General features: G+C 32.6%; 1 protein-coding gene and 1 long non-coding RNA gene across 4 annotated transcripts; both read right to left on the reverse strand.

Annotated features, from left to right (window-relative positions):
* Positions 1–212: 212 nt before the first annotated feature.
* Positions 213–1,910, reverse strand: LOC143068201 (uncharacterized). Of its 3 annotated transcripts, XM_076242069.1 has the most exons (4): positions 1,420–1,479; positions 814–1,180; positions 564–783; positions 213–319 (listed from the first exon to the last, which is right to left on the reverse strand). In XM_076242069.1, the coding sequence occupies exons 1-4, from the start codon at positions 1,455–1,457 to the stop codon at positions 309–311; spliced, it is 636 nt and encodes a 211-aa protein (XP_076098184.1). In that variant the 5' UTR covers positions 1,458–1,479; the 3' UTR covers positions 213–308. The 3 variants fall into 3 exon arrangements, with proteins under 3 accessions (XP_076098184.1, XP_076098185.1, XP_076098183.1); XM_076242070.1 differs by lacking the exon at positions 1,420–1,479 and adding an exon at positions 1,806–1,910 and having other exon boundaries at positions 564–1,180; XM_076242068.1 differs by having other exon boundaries at positions 564–1,180.
* Positions 1,911–17,194: 15,284 nt separating this feature from the next.
* LOC143068202 (uncharacterized) lies at positions 17,195–18,270 on the reverse strand. Its single transcript, XR_012976137.1, has 2 exons — positions 18,008–18,270; positions 17,195–17,578 (listed from the first exon to the last, which is right to left on the reverse strand). It is a non-coding gene; the product is annotated as an uncharacterized LOC143068202 (long non-coding RNA).
* Positions 18,271–19,482: the final 1,212 nt, after the last annotated feature.

Genomic DNA, 19,482 nt, shown 5'->3' on the forward strand with positions numbered 1-19,482 from the left:
AACTGCTTTTCATTTGATAATTATGGCAATGTTACTTTGTATAACATGTTTGTTTTGCACCACATTCTTCTCGCAAGATTTTAAAGTTCGATATTGTTTAAGTTATAAATGTTCTTTTCTACATAAATAATGGTTTAAATTCTTCTATAGATCACAGAAGTACAATTAGAAACAGTAGTACATGTACACGAATCAAACTTGAAAACAGTAAGTAATATTCAAAATTCTAAGTTTTATTTTAATAAGGATCTTGTGAATTTTGTAGCACGTTGGGACTGTTTCTGTTACTATGGTGCATATGATAGTCCTCAATACTGACCTACAAATGAAAAAACAGAAACTTGTAAATATAAGGAATATGACGACCAAATTAAACTATTAATGTTAAGTACAATAATGTGAATGTTATTGTTAGTAACTTGTTTAAATTAATTCTGATATTAATAAGAATAAAACATAAAATGCATGCTTGCATCATGCATGCTTGCAACATGCATGCTTGCAATTTTCATTGACATGACATTTGTTAAATGATTTGAAATTAAACAATTACTGATATTTACCATATTTTCCTTTTCCAATGCTGACAACACCATGTCCTTTTCCGTATCCTCCGCCAATACCGTATCCTTTTCCAATACTGACAACACCATGTCCTTTTCCGTATCCTCCGCCAATACCGTATCCTTTTCCAATACTGACCAAACCATGTCCTGAACCGAATCCGTTTCCGAATCCTTGTCCACCTCCGATACCGTATCCTTGTCCACCGTATCCTCCGCTAATACCGTATCCTTTTCCGTATCCTCCGCCAATACCGTATCCTTGTCCACCATATCCTCCGCCAATACCGTATCCGTTATCAATACTGATCAGACCATGTCCTTCACCGTATCCGTTTCCCCAGCTTTCTTCGATATCAAAGTCATTTCCATATCCGATATTTCCATGGCCATATCCGCCAAATCCAAGATCTGATCCGTATCCGCCATTATAACCCTGGTCGAGACCTCCGTAGTTCTGTCCGAACCCACTATATCCTCCTTTTCCGTATCCTCCAAAGTTCTGTCCGTATCCCCCGTGGATTTCAATTCCATGTCCATATCCACTGCTGTATCCGTATCCAAAAGCCATTGAGGCACAGAGAGCAAGAGCAACTAATCTCAGCATGGTGTATGTTCTGTCAAATGTAGAAATAAAAGTGAAATGATCTAGCAAAGCTGAAAGTATTTTATGATGATGATTTTAATTTTATTTTCAATTTAGAAAATATCAAATATCAATTATTAATGCTATCATTTTTCCTATCATTAATGCTTTATTTATTGTGTTTGGGTTTTAATGTAGCCGAAGTTTTGTTTTTATTTTTCGCATTATATATTAATGTGGTTAAGAATTAAAGTCTCAAACAGTTCTTACGTTGTTTCGCTTAAGTTCGTTGCAGTTGAACTCGACATTCCATATCAGCAAAATCTATAAGAATAAGCATTCCAGGAACTTCTTATATAAATTGTAATATTCAGTGTAATTAGGAACCCATCATGAACATTTTTCTGTACACCGTACTTTTTTGTTAATCTTTTTCTTTACGGAAGCATAACAGACAGTGATGTAAATAAAAGATGCAATTGCCAGTTGCAGTTTTTTTTTTTTATAATTTTGACTTAAAATCAGAAAATCAGAGCTCTATATGTGTTCTATACAAATGTAACACTATTATGTCATATTAATGAATTAGGTAAGTTAATACGCATGTAAGTTAGTGTAAAAACAGTCAAAAAAAATATATACAGGAATGAACTTACTGTTGTTGTGGGATGTTTTCTTCAAATGTTTTAAATGGTCACCGACACTAGAATAGACCGTTCGTTAGGTTTATATAGTGTTTTACAGATTTGGTATGACAATTATTTATTATGACATATAACCGTCAACATGGACAGTAAATGGGGTATATTATACAACATTTACATAGAAACAACACATATATCACTTATTACATCACGGAGACTAGCAGATTTCACAACTTTATTGCTGAGCACATGGTATTTGACGAAACAAATACCACCAGAAGCATGTAATGGTCTGTTGTAGACTGTTTTATTATTATTTTTGTTATCGATGCTTTATAAAGCAAAACATAAATTAAATAAAAACAATATGTACTGTAATTACCAAACTTGAAATAATACGATATTGTAAATAGTTCAAACTTATCGCGTTTTAAATAATAAAAAAATCTAGTTTCATTACGGAAGTTATTTAGACCCCCTACATACTCGAAATCGAAGACTTTATTAACAAGTTCGAGTTTTTACTTCATTACTTCCTTTTTTCTACTTGAATAATAAACTCAAATTTTACAATTATTACGTATATAAATTAGTTCTGATTTTGACGAATTCATTGTATATATATATAAAAGATCGAAAGTTTCGCCTACTATACGAGGGAGGGGGCTTTGTTTTTTGCTTGGGACAGATATATTGTGTCACTAAACAAAACTCAGATTAATTAAAAACCAATTGAAGGTCTTTCCACCAGTTAATATCTATTTTGATATTAAATTATTAAAAATCAGTCTAAAATGTCAGTTCATATGGCTTTATGGTGTATAGATATGAATTTAAACTAAAGGTCAAAATCTAGAACGTCAAATTAACCTATGACCTTGACCTCAATTTCAAGGTCACAAACTGAGGATCTCAAATCAAAAGACCCTAGGTCTCTAATATGTATGGTTAATAAGTTATATCACTTTACACATAATTTTAGATTAGATAGGGGCAAAAACTCCCATTCATTGTCTACGCACCCTTTCAACTAAAATTATTAAGTTACGACATGTCGCAACTAACAATTTAGTCAAAATAATTTGTCGATATCTTATACGGTTTCTGGAAATGAGTGGAAATAAGCCTAATTCAAAAATTAGAATTTGACCTTGACCTTTGACCTTGACCTAATTTTCATTTTTTTGGACCAAGGACCTCAAATCAAAATATCCTAGGTCTCTATCACTTATGGTGTTCCAGTTTAAAATACATTTCAAAATTTCAAATACAAAAGGGGAAATAACTCTCATATGGAACATTCATATTGCTTCGATCGAAATTGGACAAATCATGCGAAGGATATAACGAGCAATTTTATAAAATAAATTTGTCGTAATCTTTTACGGTTGCGAAGGAGTTGTGATCACAAGGAAAACAGTGTTTGGGGAGATAACTCCTACAAAGAAAAGTATTGGGTTACGCAGGGTAAATTTCAAAAGCGCATAAACTGTTCAATATCATATACCAAATATCTAAGCGACATATTGTGAAACAAATGTTTATCGCAAGAACAAAATTTGGCGGAAGAAAAAAAAAATAATCAGAAGAAAAACAATAGGTCTTTCCACAGAAAAGTGGAAAGACCTAATTAACATAAATGGGATGATTTTTTATCCATTACGGTTGTTTCGGTTCCTTATGTGTTTTGGATTGGATTCAAACTTGATTGGTGTCCTTAAAATCATAATAAAACTATGACGGACTGATTCTTTCCTCAGACTAAACAATATTGTAATTATTTAGGAATCACAGCATGGTAGACTAGTTCTGGACCCTCAATTTTCGGACCAAAACATTTTTGACACAGCATTTTATGCTTTTGCAAACTTACTTATACGTGTGAAACTTCTTTTTTTTTTATTATTTCAAAGAGCCATTGCCATTACAATGAAAAGTGTAAATATAATGGTATTTACCATTACATGATAGAAAAAAGAATGAAGCAGTATTTTCCATTCATTGATGGTAATATTTCATAATTTTTGCATTAAAATTACTTATTTCATAATTGACAAAACATTCAAAATTAATAGTTCCAAAACTTTATCTCAAATAGTAGTAGACATAGTTTAAATTTGGATATATTTCATTATTTATATTAAGGGAGCCTACAATTATATTTATTCTATACGACTGTATGCATTAATGGGATATTCCATATGCAACTTTCTATATACTTTTTTTTTAATATATTTTGACGTCGTTTTTTAAAAGAAGCCACTAATTTGCCAAATTTTTTTAGGCTACTTTAACACAGACATTTCAAGAAATTGGAGGGTCTAATGTATTTCCAAGAACGGAAAAAAAAACACATACATGCAGTTCTGATATTACTATAAATAAAGAAGAAATACAGTAGGTGGAAAAGAAATGTATTACGCTAATAAAAGATTGAAGAACTGATATTCTCATTCAATTTAGTTTAGAATTTGATATTTGTTTAATCAGAAACACTATGGGGATTACAATTTTAATATATCTTTATGTATTGGTTTTCATTGCTGTTCTTAAAATAAATAATCGTGTAATTATCTATAGAAATTTCCCCTATATTTCCCTATAGATTCGGTTTCATTTTGCACATATTGAATTAACTTGATGGAATTATCGCACTTTAAGCAGAGCTGCACTTTTCTCTGCCATTTCAGGAGATACTTGGGTACTATATTTTTTAGAAAGACGTCATGTAGATAAATGCGATAATCTGTTGTCTATTGACATTAGTTTATATGAATGATTTATGACAATTAGTTGAGAAGACCATCCCATTGTCATGTGCACTAATTTCAAGCGTCATCATGTTATTACATAAGCTAAAATAGATTGGGGTAATCTTCTCTTTCGTTAATTTTGTTAATTTAGATTGACAGTTTAACCTACTCTGGGGCGATATGAATCCGATATGGATGCTAAGATCATTATAAGTTGATATACATGTATTTAGAAAAGTACTTAATGTCTTTTTTTGTTGTTGGGATGTACAAGTACCCAGCCACGTCCACTTTGTTTTTTGTTTTGTTATATGCATTTGTATTTCTATTCATTTAATGAATTAAGCCTTTTTCAACTTATTTGTATAGTTCGTTCTCATGTTGCAATGTTACATAAATGATTGGTTAGGGTTCGGATACCGCTAACCGTTGTTTAAATCCGCCACATAATGTACTTATACTTATGTGGCTGTCCCAAGTCAGGAGCCTATAATTCACTGGTTGTCGTTTGTTGCTGTGTTACATATTTGTTTTTCGTTCATTTTATTGTACATTAATTAGGCCGCTAGTTTTCGCGTTTGAATTGTTAAAATACATTTGTCATTTCGGGGCCTTATATAGCAGACTAGGTGATATAGGCTTTGCTCATTGATGAAGGATATACAGTGACCTAAGTTATTAATTTCTTATTTGGTCTTTAGAGAATAGTTGTCTAATTGGAAATCATACCACATCTTTTTTAAATATGATAAACATTTGACCTCTCTACAATTAACACAAGAATTTCTCATCCTATGCTATTAGACAGGTTGTAAGAATTAGTACAATTTTGTTCCACAAAAGAAGGTAGATATAAAGATCTTGATTTAGACTCTGGGCTTAAGGTAAAAAAAAAAGTACTCAGACTCAATTCGGTGTTCGAGCACGAATGTTGTACTCCTAGTACTGAGTACAGATTTATACAAAATTTTCTCTTATACTGACATCATTAATTTCTTTTATTGCCAAAACGTTTGTTACGTTCTGTTTACGAAATAATGATAATAAATGCAAGGTCTGGGATATTGTATCAACTGGGAGATATACACTCCATATTCAGGCGCAGCTGTTATGTTGCTACACAGAAATGCTAAAATCATATTATTTGTCGTAAAGGTTTGTTCTCAATATGACTTGAATCAAAGAACAAGTCGGCAAGAAGAGGAACATATTTGGTTCCCATGAGGATGCCGAATGTTAGATGAAATACAATCCTCCAAACGCAACAAATATGCTATCAATCAAGAAAACAAGTATATTGATGTCAGTTTCAGAGAATGTTTTGTTTAATTCAGAGTGATTTTTTTATAATCGCCCCAGAATATGATGCTTGGATCTTCGTATAAGTATTATCACAAATCGCATCCGGATTTTGACGAAGATGTTATATATAGATCATGCTGATTAAGAGACGATAAATGTTAACTCACGATCCGTTGAATAGACTTATTCTTAAAAGTTATCAATTCATTACAACACTATTGTCAGATTTTTGAATATTAAAAAAAAAGTGTTTAGGGGACGACCATTCGATATTCTGGGGGGGGGGGGGGGGAGGGGGGGAGGGGTGGGGAGGTGGACATGAGGATTTGTTTTGGATCGGTTATTTGTTTTTGTAAACTAAGAGGCAGGTTATCTATTTTCTACACTATTGAAGCAAGATTTTCAAAAGTATTGGGAAACATGTTTAGCCGAGCGGAGCGATGCATTTTTTTTTGTGAATAGATTCAGTGTAAGACTTAAGTTTCTAGGGACAACACCAAAAGACCAATATGCATGATAAAGCAAAAATGTAATTCACATAGTTAAGTCTATGGCTTCTGTTTTTTTAAAACTCATGATCAAGTTAATAACAAAGTTACTAAATTACAAAATGAATGCAACACTAACAGAATACAGAAGGGCAATTAATGAACAATCTATACTATTAAACGAGAAGACCTCATTTTTGGTGTCGCTTCTCTTCTTTCCACAATAAGTTAATCAACACGCCTCTGTGTCCTATAGGTACAGTGCATAGTCGCATTTGTCATCCATTCATATGATTATTCAGATTGAGTTATTTTAGGAGAAAAACGAGAAAAAATGCATCCGGGTATTGTCCCGTCATTGTACGAAATTTTAAGTCAGATTAGACTTCCGGTTTGCGTTTTTCTGTATACTTTGAACATACATATGATTCACATATACTACGAATAAAGTGTATTTTCAGAATTTTATCTGCTATCATTTTCAAGTTTACTATCCACGGCAGTCACAGAGTTTATTAAATAGAGAGGGTCTGTATACTATATCAATGATCACCATGGATCGATTAGTAAACTTTAATAGAATTAAAAGTAAATACGCTTTATTTATATAATAATGAATGTTCATAATATACAGATAAGCGCTAAAATTATTCATGTGAACTTTTGATACTTTTTCTGAAATTCTCCAGTCATTAAATCTTTTACAAAATTCATTGATTACAAAAAAAAAAAGAAGATGTGGTATGATTGCCATGTTGAGACAACTCTCCACAAGAGACCAAAATGACACAGAACTTAACAATTATAGGTTACCGTACGGCCTTCTACAAAGAGCAAAGCCCATACCGCATACTCAGCTTCAAAAGGCCCCGAAATGACAATGTAAAACAATGCAAACGAGAAAACTAGCGGCCTTATTTATGTACAAAAAATGAACGAAAAACAAATATGTAACACATAAACAAACGACAACCACTGAATTACAGGCTCCTTACTTAAATAAATGTTCATAATTACATACTAAATGTATGTTCATATTGAAATTGATAGAAAACCAAAACTTGTGAACTTTGGAAATAAAGGTGGAGGGTAAAAAAAAACATTTTCCTGTCCCCAATAACCTATGACTTATGATACTTTTGCTGAAATTCTCCAGTCATTCTGTATTTATCAAAATTCTTCCAATCACAGAGTTTATTAAATAGAGAGGGTCTGTATACTATATCAATGATCACCATGGATCGATTAGTAAACTTAGAATTGAAAGTAAATACGCTTTATTTATATAGTAATGAATGTTCATAATATACAGATAAGCGCTAAAATTATTCATGTGAACTTTGGATACTTTTTCTGAAATTCTCCAGTCATTAAATCTTTTACAAAATTCATTGATTACAAAAAAAAAGAAGATGTGGTATGATTGCCATGTTGAGACAACTCTCCACAAGAGACTAAAATGGCACAGAAATTAACAATTATAGGTTACCGTACGGCCTTCAACAAAGAGCAAAGCCCATACCGCATACTCAGCTTCAAAAGGCCCCGAAATGACAATGTAAAACAATGCAAACGAGAAAACTAACGGCCTTATTTATGAACAAAAAATGAACGAAAAACAAATATGTAACACATAAACAAACGACAACCACTGAATTACAGGCTCCTTACTTAAATAAATGTTCATAATTACATACTAAATGTATGTTCATATTGAAATTGATAGAAAACCAAAAATTGTGAACTTTGGAAATAAAGGTGGAGGGTAAAAAAAAACATTTTCCTGTCCCCAATAACCTATGACTTATGATACTTTTGCTGAAATTCTCCAGTCATTCTGTATTTAACAAAATTCTTCCAACAACACTTTACATACTGATACTTTAAACTACGCTCTGAATGCGCGCGATTTCGCGGGTGTGTTCTAGTAGACAAATAAATAAGAAACATTGATCCCGAAAAATCAGGGGCTACGTCTGAGGGAGAACAGAATTTGCTTCTTGCAAGGCACTCGCCGTGAACACAATTTGATATGGAGACGAGCGTGTGGTTTTGAAATTTCCTACGAGGCATTTGCCTCAATGTAGTTATGACCCTGTACTAAAAGTGAGGTAAGTGTTCCTTAGAAAATATACCTCAAGTTAAATGAAACCAATTTTCAGACATTTCTAGTATATTTAAATAATATTTATACTTTTATTATTAAAAGATTTGGGAAGTGTTTCCCGATTTTTTTGGGGGGAAAAGATGAATTTATGAAGAATCTAGTGCCATCTCATACTTTCGATTAGACCTGCTGAGTTTTCAATACATTGCAAGTCAGGTAATTTATTTTCAAACTACCATAGAACAAACCATTTATTTTTGGGATTATCAAGGCTGAGTTATTTATTTTCAAAATGCAGCGAGAAATTCCCGCACCCGGAAGCGTCCTTCAGCTGGCCCCTTAACAAATATATGTACTTAGTAGTACAGTGATAATGAACGCCATACTAAACTCCAAATTAATCATAATTTAAGAAACTAAAACTAAAAATAATACAAGACTAACAAAGGCCAGAGGCTCCTGACTTGGGTCAGGCGCAAAAATGCGGCGGGGTTAAACATGTTTATGAGATCTCAACCTTCCCCTATACCTCTAGCCAATGTAGAATGTCTTGTTTTGCTGTTACACCATTGTCCCATGTAAGGTGAGAATCTTGTGTTCAAAAACAGGACAAATACCGCCAAATCTTTTCCCTATCCTAAGTCAGGAGACTGTCTCTATTTGGTTTCACGTTTACATTTTCACAGTTTGTAATGTTGAATCCTTTTATAGCTTACCGTACAAAATGGGTTTTGCTCGATGTGAAAGGCAATACGACAACATATAGTTACTTACACCAACGTCTTATTTTAATCTAGTGGATAGATGTTTCATTCAAAATCATGATACCACGTTTCCTTGTTTTCAGTGGTCGTCGTGCATATCAATCTACTCAGCTACTCTTTCTGATTCTGAGCCGGGCAGCTGCGTGTTTACTTTTACTCCTGCCACGTAGTTTGTGGAGAAGCAGGTCAAAAAGTATAAAAATTGATAGACCAATAAAGTAATTCAACTTTTTGTCGAAAATAAAGATGCAGTGTAAGCGCATTTCGGCCTCTAAGTGAACTTTTTTGTTTTACAGTTCATCACTAATGTGGATGAGAATAGTTACTTCGGATTCAAGATTTAGTCTAAATTTATCAACTTTTAAGCAAATTCACACAGGCATGATCCAAAAAGTAACCCTCACATTGTTGATAAAACAAAACCATTTACATTTAGGAAAAATTATAGTAAACAAATATAAAATCACTAACAATGTTACCTCCCAATCAAAATTTAAAAAAAGCTCTTCAAATATAATATAACGTTTTTTTTTTTGGTATGAATAACGTTAAGCATGCATCAGAATAGAAACACACAATCTTCATTACATGTTTGTTTACCATTTCTTTCATCACGAGTTTTCACTTGGCCTATGTGGAAGCCGAATTTATCATGGTAAAAAAGGCAACGACCATTTAAGTTTAAAATAGGGGTAATTATGGAAAAACAATATGTGGTCAAGCTGATGACAACAACAAAAAAACCTAAAAAAATCTGAATCCAGATTTTCCCAATTTAGCTAGCGTCGAAAAAAAACTGTTCTCGCAATTTTTCTGACACAGACAAAAAAACATAACCCCACTTTATTTAAGTGAAATGGTTGCTCCCTAGTGTCACTCCACTCAGTGCAAACAGAAATGATGTAGGAGATTTAGGAGAACGTGAAGATATTAATGCAATATCAGTACATTTTTTGAAGACTCTAGTGTCAATTGAAAAGGTTTAGTGTTGTTTTCATTAGTTGCTTGCATTGCAGGATATATTTAAACTTCTTGTATTATATTAGCATTAAACAGATTACGTCATAAATGTCACAAAATGATTGTACACATGTATGAAACTCCAACTATACTTCTTTGTCATAACATAAACGGTAACAACAAAAACGGCATGTTAATTATGACAAAATGACTATTTATGCCTTGTCATTCATGTACACCAAATAGTATGTACAAGCAACATGGGGTACATGTTAACCGTAAACTAAATCAGATGCCATAACATATTTGAATATTATAAATGTTACTAGAACACACCACCCGTGATATCGCGGTTTCGTGGCTGAATTAAAGTATATAACTATGCGTAAGCCTTATTTTAGTATTGGTATTGTCATCTGATAAAGTCATGCCGATTATAAGATACACAGTTTTCTCTGCTTTCAAACTCTTTCTGATTATGTGGAAAACAAAAGGGTCTGGAGTGGTGCCATTTTTAATCTACATTGTTCTATATTAGCTATATATAAAGTTGATTTCTTTGATTTGTCGTTTTTACCCGATGACTGCTGACAAATTGGACCTCGTTATTTTAGTATTATAGATACCATATGTCTATATTGGTATGTTATCCGTATCTCTATATTGGTATGTTATCCGGTAAACGCAAATCTGAAAGGTTCTTTATTTGAGTGCTCCCCTAAAATAAAGTTATTACAATACACCAAAAAAGAAATTGTTCCAGTTACAAAATTTAATATCTTACAGGTTTATACACCACTACATTCAAACAATAAATTCTGTTTAAATAAAAGCGAATATTTTGAACAACCAATCTACTTTTCGCATAGATCCTGACATCAAATTACATTCGATTTAACCGGATGACTGGTAAAAATTTGTCAAACATGCGAGGTGAAAAACAGCCTCATTTCAAAGTGCCAAAGTGAGAAATTAAAGACTTATTACTCTTTAGGTATTCGTCATTACTATAAAAAGACGTGTGCTCGACATAACGAAGATGAACGAATAAACACAATGACGTTACGCGCGATGTTCGTACCTCATTGGACAATCGGTGTAGTTGGTAAGATGCAAGTTCAAAATATATAATTTTGTGATATCATATTCATTGCTATTGTACGTATTTTTAAAAATATGTTTTTAAAAATAGAAACGAAAATAATAATTGTTGAAACTATGTTTTTTGCTGCATGCGACAAGCTTCATTTAAAAAAAAAACGGCTATTTTTAGGCTGTCCCGCGTAACATATTAGTCTTATTGTAACCACTAAACTATGATTTTTATCTAAACGATTTAATATTTTTGAAAAACTGTTTTTTCCATTATTTAACAGAAAGGTTCATTCAGTCTTGTATGCATTTTTTATGACGTTATGATGACTCCATAGGAAAAAAAAGCGTTCCATACAACAAGGGCAAATCTGTCCCACGGGAAAAAATGGGATTCCAGATTTGAGAATCAAATTTTTTTTTATCTAAAATGGAAAAAAGGTAGTATTTGTATTTACTACATCAATGTTAATTTGCTTAATTTTATGAATTTAAAGACAAATATCCTGAAAAATGATATATGGTAATTTATGAGCGATTTTTCAAAGGCTTACAAGGTTGTCGGACCGCCATTTTTTTACGTAAAAACGAACTCGACTCAAATTTACGTCTATTGTTTGCTTATCAGTGCTCGTATAATGGTAGAATTTTATGATTTTTAAAAATGTTTTTTTCTTAATTTTTCAAAAATCTAAAATACATTAATTTTCAATAAGTAGTTAACAAGCGCCGTCCGTTTTGCGGAGTGTTGCAAGAATGTCGCACTTGCTTAAAAACAACGTTTCAGTCGAAGTTTTGGTTTGAACGTTACGAAATATTCGCGACGTTGTGTTACGCTTACATGTACAAACATCGCGCGTAACGTCTATAAGTTTATTAAATTGAATGAATGAAACACTCATGTTTACAAGGGACATTTGAGGTGGTCGATTTTAACAATTAAGTATAAAATATAATGTGTAAAATGTCTGAAAAACGGGAAGTCAGCTTATTTGTTTAAAATTAGTATGAAGCAACATATTGTGAACAGTTTCCTTAATATTATTGACTCTGTAGCAAAGGGTTTTAAGTGTCCCATCCCCTCTTTTGATACGATAAGTGTGATTCACATACGAATATTCCGTCTGTTCTTTGCTTTGAAAAATCAGGTACCATAATTTGTTCTACCAGAGATGTGTTAATCTTGAAAAAATCTTTATCTGAAAGTAATCTGTAGATTGAAGAGATTTATAGAAGAGTAACGAAAGATACCAGAGGGACAGTCAAACTCATAAATCGAAAATAAACTGAGTTGTTGATTGCCTAACGTCCAGTTGCAAGCATATCATGCATGTTCAGGACGAGAACAATTGATGTTCATGCAGTTAAATTTGGACTGACAATAAAAAATACGGATTTATAGGATAGGGACAGAAACTTTGCCTTGCAACAGCCAGCATACGAACGCTTCACACAGTTGTCAAAATCAAACGCACAAACTTATCAAACGAATGGATAACAACTGTGATATCCCTGACTTGAATCAGGCATGTTCATATGTAGAAATGGTGGATTTGCACCTGGTTTCTAGAAGCAAGTTTAACCTCTCACTTCTATGTCATCGCATAAAATTCCTGTATATTGACAACGATGTAGTGGAAAAAACAAACAGGCACAATAGGTAAAAATGTCAAAAATAGGGGTACAGCAGTCAACATTGTGTTCATCACTATAAAAACAAACAAATATGTCACCAAAAAAATGCAAAAAAAGCATGTTCACAAGCACATTAGCAAAAACGAAGGATAAGAGAATACAAAAATTTACCGTAGCACAATAACACAATGACGGGATGTATGAGTACCGAGCCACGTCAAATGGATATTACCAAAATTAGAATAAACTGTAATTTAAAAAAAAAAAAAAAAAAAAAAAAAAAAAAAAAAAAAAAACAAGAATGTGTCCCAAGTTCACGGATGCCCCACTCGCACTATCATTTTCTATTGTCAATGGACCGTGAAATTGGGGTAAAAACTCTAATTTGGCTTTAAAATTAGAAAGATCATACCATAGGGAACATGACTGTGTACTAAGTTTCAAGTTGATTGAACTTCATCAAATTATACACCAAGTATTTCCGTATAAATGTCAAAGTAAAAGTGCATCATGTTCATAAAGTATATGTGAAGAGTCAAAAATTAGCTTCGCGGATTATTCAATGTGAAGAGTCAAAAATTAGTTTTATGGTTCAATAAATTTATAATAGATAATAGCCATTCATTAAAATAAATCACACAACTATTTTGTAAATTTTCGAAATTCATCATCAAGTGACGAGTCATGGTGCCAGTTGGACTAAAATCTTGCCAAAAGGATTAAGTAAAGCTCTTTATCGAAGAATTGAATGCTTCTTTGGTCTTCTTTTTGTAAGTTTATTTGGCTATGATAGCGTAAGTCGGAGCACATATCGTTGCATTTGAGAGAACATAAACTGATCGATGTTACATTTGGTTTTAAGTCAAACATCACTTTAAAACCCACGTGCTAAACCGACTAATTGAACCTCGTGAAACACCAATGTAATGTTATTAATGCAATGTGTCTATACCGACTAATTAAACCTCGTGAAACACCAATGTAATGTTATTAATGCAATGTGTCTATACATCATCGTATTGTTTGCATTGTATGTTACTTATGCTTGTTTTTGATAGAATTGTTCAAATGAAATACTAGTAGCCAATTTACAAAACACAAGTTTTTTGGTAAGTTATCTTTATGACATTATAAATCAGCAAATCAATTCACAATGCCTTGATAATAAAATAAACTTTTGTTTGCAGTTTCTTCTCATGCATACAAAATATAATTTAAAGAGAGAGATAAAGAGAAAAAACCCTTGCTAATTCAATTTCCTTTCAAATTCAAATTGACTATACACTGTTTGATAATGTCAAAATAACATTGATTAATAATTGAAACAAGATATGTATTCCAAGGCGGAAAATGTTGATTGAAAGCAACAAATATTCTGATGAAACACTGATTTCTTATACCATAATTCAACTTTGCTTCAGTTTGCTGTATTAAGTTCACACATTTTGAACGTTTAATATACCGTCGTTTACAAAAGAGAGGCGAAGGATAACAGAGGGACAGTCAAACTCGTAGATCGAAAATAAACTGACAACGCCTTGGCTTAAAATGAAAAAGACAAACAGACAAATAAAAGTACACAAAACACAACATAGAAAACTTAAGACCGAGCAACACGAGCCCCACCGAAAACTGGGGGTTATCTCAGGCACTCCTGTAGGGTACATGTGGCACCCGTCGTGTTGCTCATGTTATTACAAACCCGGCAAGTAGTCTAATTCGATAGGTCACATTCGTGAAAAGGGAACGGGACTGTAGTTACAACTTAAGGAACATATCCTATATCATCTGTGAAACGGTTATTCCGGTACAACTATTTCGTTTTAGACTAATGTACTTAGTTTAATGATTAATGTGCAGTTCTTATTGGTTGGCGTTATGGTCGTTCAACGGAGCAAAACATTGTGCTTCATATTAGGATGGTCCATCAAAATTTGGAAAATGAACCAGTTCTAATATCATAATACTTGATAAATATTGAATGACATTTTTTTTGGCGTTTTTTTTTTTAACAACAGTTTTTTCTTTTCTTTTTTTGTATCATAAATTTTCATTTAGATTTGGACAACAATTTGTTTCATATTAGAAGATACAATGAAGCAATAATAAACCATAAAGAGGATTGAAATCAAAAGAAAAAGGTCTTTTTTGACAAAATAATTAACACAACACAAAAAGTTGAAGTTAAACAAACGGCCGAGTCTTACCGAAACCGAAGATGAACAAAGGTGGTACTACCAGTGGGGTAACCGGTTCCAGTTTCAATTGGAACACCAGTAAACCATGAGTTCATATAATTTTATATGTTATGTTCAAAGTAATAGGTGACTGTATGCTAAATTGAAAACACAACATTAGAGTCCTTAAATCACTTTAATATCTTTATTTGAACAAATATTATACATAGGTTACCCCATTCACACTACGTCGGACGATTTGATACCGCAAACTATCATATTTGTTGTATTAATGCACGCAATGCACAATAGTTTGGTCTAGTACCGGCTGGTATATAGCCGTTTCTATTAAGTTCTTTATTACAACTACGAGAAAAACGAAGCGATCAGAATATATCTAAATAAACATGCAGGTGCAATGCACATAGTGAACTGCACATTTATTGACGGGATGTGAGAGTGCGAGAATATAAGGATGTAAAGAAGAGAGAGATGAAAATTAAATTGCAATGATTTATAATAAATACAAATGGAAAAATATACAATACATGTAATCTTGATGAATGTGTGATATCGAAATAACTAATAATATATCCCGAAAATACTTTATTTTCAGATATATCCCTGACAACATTAAATGAACATCTAAGAGTGTATCATGACAACAATTCGATATCTTCTAACCATATGGTGTCTCTTTCAGTTTGGTTTGAAATTTGATGTTTCCTGTTAATCGTCAGATTTGAAGTGGCTTCAATTGAAATCTAATACACTATTTATGTGAATTCAATACACTCATTATTTAGAAATGTACATGAATATAGTAAAACACCATATATTTATAAAATGTAACACAAATATATGTGTTTGGATTTCACATAAATTCTATAATAATTGTCAATAAATTAAATGAATGTTTATTAGAAAAAATATATGAAATCTTTATGTTGAAACTATCTTCCTCGAAACACACCTATGAAAGAGAAAAACAGAATGTATTATAGTTGTTATCATATATTGTATTGTACTGTAAATTATAAAATTCAAACTCTAAGTGAAAATAGAGACATATAATAATATATGCCTCTGGTGAAACATATACTACACAAGGATAGTGGTCATTTTTATTTTGATAGTATATCGCCTTTTCTGGACACTGACTTTTGTCTCTAGATTTTGAGTTAAATCTTTATTCGTTGATTATTTTAAGCCAAAGAAAAAAAGAATTGAAAGACAGCAGGCACAAAACCTGCAAATGACGAAATGTGGTTTTAAATCAGAGTACCAAGTGTTTCCGCATAAATGCCAAAGTAAAAGTGCATCATGTTCATAAAGTATACGGGCCTTTTATAGCTGACTATGCGGTATGGGCTTTGCTAATTGTTGAGGGCCGTACGGTGACTTAAAGTTGTTAATGTCTGTGTCATTTTGGTCTTTTGTGGATAGTTGTCTCATTGGCAATCATACCACATCTTCTTTTTTATATTGTCTAGTAGAACAAGGATAAACAGCAGTTACGGTAATGACAAAAATAGACGTCTGTATCTTGAAGTACACCAACGTTCCTAATTTCACCAAATGTTTTTCTGAAATTCTTTTTACTGATGACAAAACTGGAACGATTCATTTACTTCTAAATATTGCAAAAAGTTAAACGTAACATAATCGTACATAATAAAAACTTAGAATTTTTCTTGTCATGTACTAAATAATATTCACACATGCACGCATCTTTCATTCGAATCAAAAAAAAAATGTATCTTGATAATGAGGTTAATGCATATATAATAAATTCATTTGAAAAAAGTTAAGAATAAAACCCACCTTTTTATAAATTTATCCAAGCACTGATAAACTTCTGCCTCCTACTCCTACATTTCCACGTCTAAGTGATCTGCCGGTTCTTCCAAACCCTTGTAATTGATTTCCGGTTAATCTATTCTGACCTAATAAACTTCCAAATTGAGAACCTCCCAACGCATTGAGAGAAGATTGTTGAGAGAATAAATTCTGACTGCCGGTTCCAAAGTCGCTTAGTTTTGTTTGCTGTGGCATCTGTGTTAAACCTGTGTTTCCACCAAGTGCATTTGATGCAAACTGTCCAACGTTCGTAGGTGCTAATGCTTGCTGTTGTTGGTTAAGGAATCCATTTCCCCTTTGCTGAAGAGAATTACCTCCTGTGAACTGTTGTGATGTCTGTCTTGTATTCCCAAATGATCCAAGATTTGCTTGCTGTAATTGCGCTTGTTGTAGATTTGCTTGTGGTAGAATTGTCTGTGGTACACTAGCTTGTCTTCCAAACTGAAGACCACCAAAGTTGTGGTGTCCTCCTCTTCTTCTAGATAACAAGGACGATAATCCACCACCTCTTAGAGCATGCCCGATAGCTGCTTCGGGGATATCAACGTCCAATGCTTGAAGGGTAAGCAGGTCATTTAGACTTGACATCTGTGCAAGTGTTAATGAAAAGCATGCAGCTACCGTTAAAATGCAAAACGCCGCCATTTCTGAAAAAAAGTAAAATGTAATGAACATCAATGAGTAAGTAACATCAGAGAATCTATACTTCTGTATTTCTACAACTTGTTATGCTGTATTCTTCTTCACACACATGTCTACTTTATTTTTAGTCCTGTCCTTTTCATCAAATTTAGTACATGCATACCATGACTTCGTTTAATGCTTGTATTGATATACCCTACTTATAACTGCAATATATTTGGTAAGTCATAGGTACTGAATTAATGCAAGTATGATGCAGTTTTAAAGAGTCTTTAATATAATTGTACATTGCTTGCTAAAGATATTGTGTTTCTGTTTAGATTTGAAAAACAAACCTTTACATTAAATGAATTCAAAATAAAACCAGCCGATCCTCAAAATATGTAAAATTAGTTGATTTCCCCCCCTTGAAATATCAATATGACATATTATACCTTACGTTTAAAATGTTATAGATCCAACGGCAAAATGGGAGCATGTAAAATATGATAGATACATTTATACACAAGAAAACATAAATAGTATGCATGTCAAATTTAATAGGAGTTACACGTATTAAAACATGTAACCTTGTCGGATTGAAGACTGGGCATAATCACTATTGTCTTTAAATCGAACAATGCATTAATTTCATGTCAGTATTAGCTAATAGTTATGACATCTTCATGTATTCAATATTGATGACAAAAGTTGCATGACCTGAAATTGACAATACTGTATCAACAGTTTTTTGTGTTGAACATTGTGAATTATGGTGATCAATATCATATGCAGAAAATAATGAATACAAACATGTAAAATAACAAAAATACCGAACTTCAAGGCTAATCGGTAAGTCCCTTAACAAATGACAAAATCAGAAGCGCAATCACCCAACAGACGGAACAACTGTCATATTCCTAAATTGGGATAGGCATATTTGGTGGATGAACTCTGGTTTTATAGCTATTTTTACCTCGTCGCATGCAATTTCGTTATATTAACAACAATATGTGAACAAAACAAACAGACATAATAGGCAGTAAAATTGTCAAAATTTGGATACAGCAGTCAACATTGTTGTGTTAAAATCTTAATCACTATTAAAAACAAACAAATATGTCAACAAAGAAAATCAAAATGGCATATAGACAGCACATAAGCAAAAAATGAAAGGCAAGAATACAAAAAATTATCATAGCTTAAAACACAATGGCAATGGCAGGATGTGCAAGTACCGAGCCACGCCAAATGACGATTTTTTATAGTGTGCTTTTTATAGTGTGCTTCACACAATGATAAACACACTCATAAAAGATTAAGTGTGTATGATCTTAGAGGAATGGCTTGAAAAAGCTTCTAACAGTCAACGTCCGATAACTCCCGGTATGCATAATAACAATCAATCTTTGTTTTAAGTATAAACTCCTCCGAACTGACAGACGGTCCCTAATGAGTAATGACTGTCTTTATGCTATAATATTTAAAATAGTCTGAGTCTGATACCCTCCATGAAAATTGTCAAGCTAAAGTATGTCCACCTACTCAAGCTTCGAGACTTGTTGCGACGAAACAGCGTTCACAAAGTGTCATTTGCTAAAATAAAGTTAAATGCGTCAAAGCGACACGAATGGCCCCGTCTCAAAAAGTTGAAAAATCTGCATTTTCAATAACACATGTGGACACAACCATGATGGTTGTCTCACATATCAAAAATCAGTTCAAAATCTGGAGGCGTATAGAAAAAAAAGTCCGTTTAACTGTGATTTTCAACATTTTTCAAAGTTGTAAACCCGTAATTTTGGCAAAAAACAGCTGAGCGAAACGAAACTTAAATTTGATCTGTAACTCATCAAGATTAGCTTACATACAAAAAAATCAGCCCAATATCTGACAGCATTTAGAAAAAAAGTCCGTATAACTGTGATTT

This window comes from Mytilus galloprovincialis, chromosome 3 (assembly GCF_965363235.1).
Source record: "Mytilus galloprovincialis chromosome 3, xbMytGall1.hap1.1, whole genome shotgun sequence".
NCBI lineage: Eukaryota > Metazoa > Mollusca > Bivalvia > Mytilida > Mytilidae > Mytilus > Mytilus galloprovincialis.

Bases quoted from the DNA above. Each gene is read 5' to 3' on its own strand.
- LOC143068201 (XM_076242068.1), bottom strand. From the start codon at position 1,457: ATGTCGAGTTCAACTGCAACGAACTTAAGCGAAACAAC. The intron at 1,181-1,419 runs GTAAGAACTGTT...TACATTTGACAG, and splicing joins ACGAACTTAAGCGAAACAAC to AACATACACCATGCTGAGAT.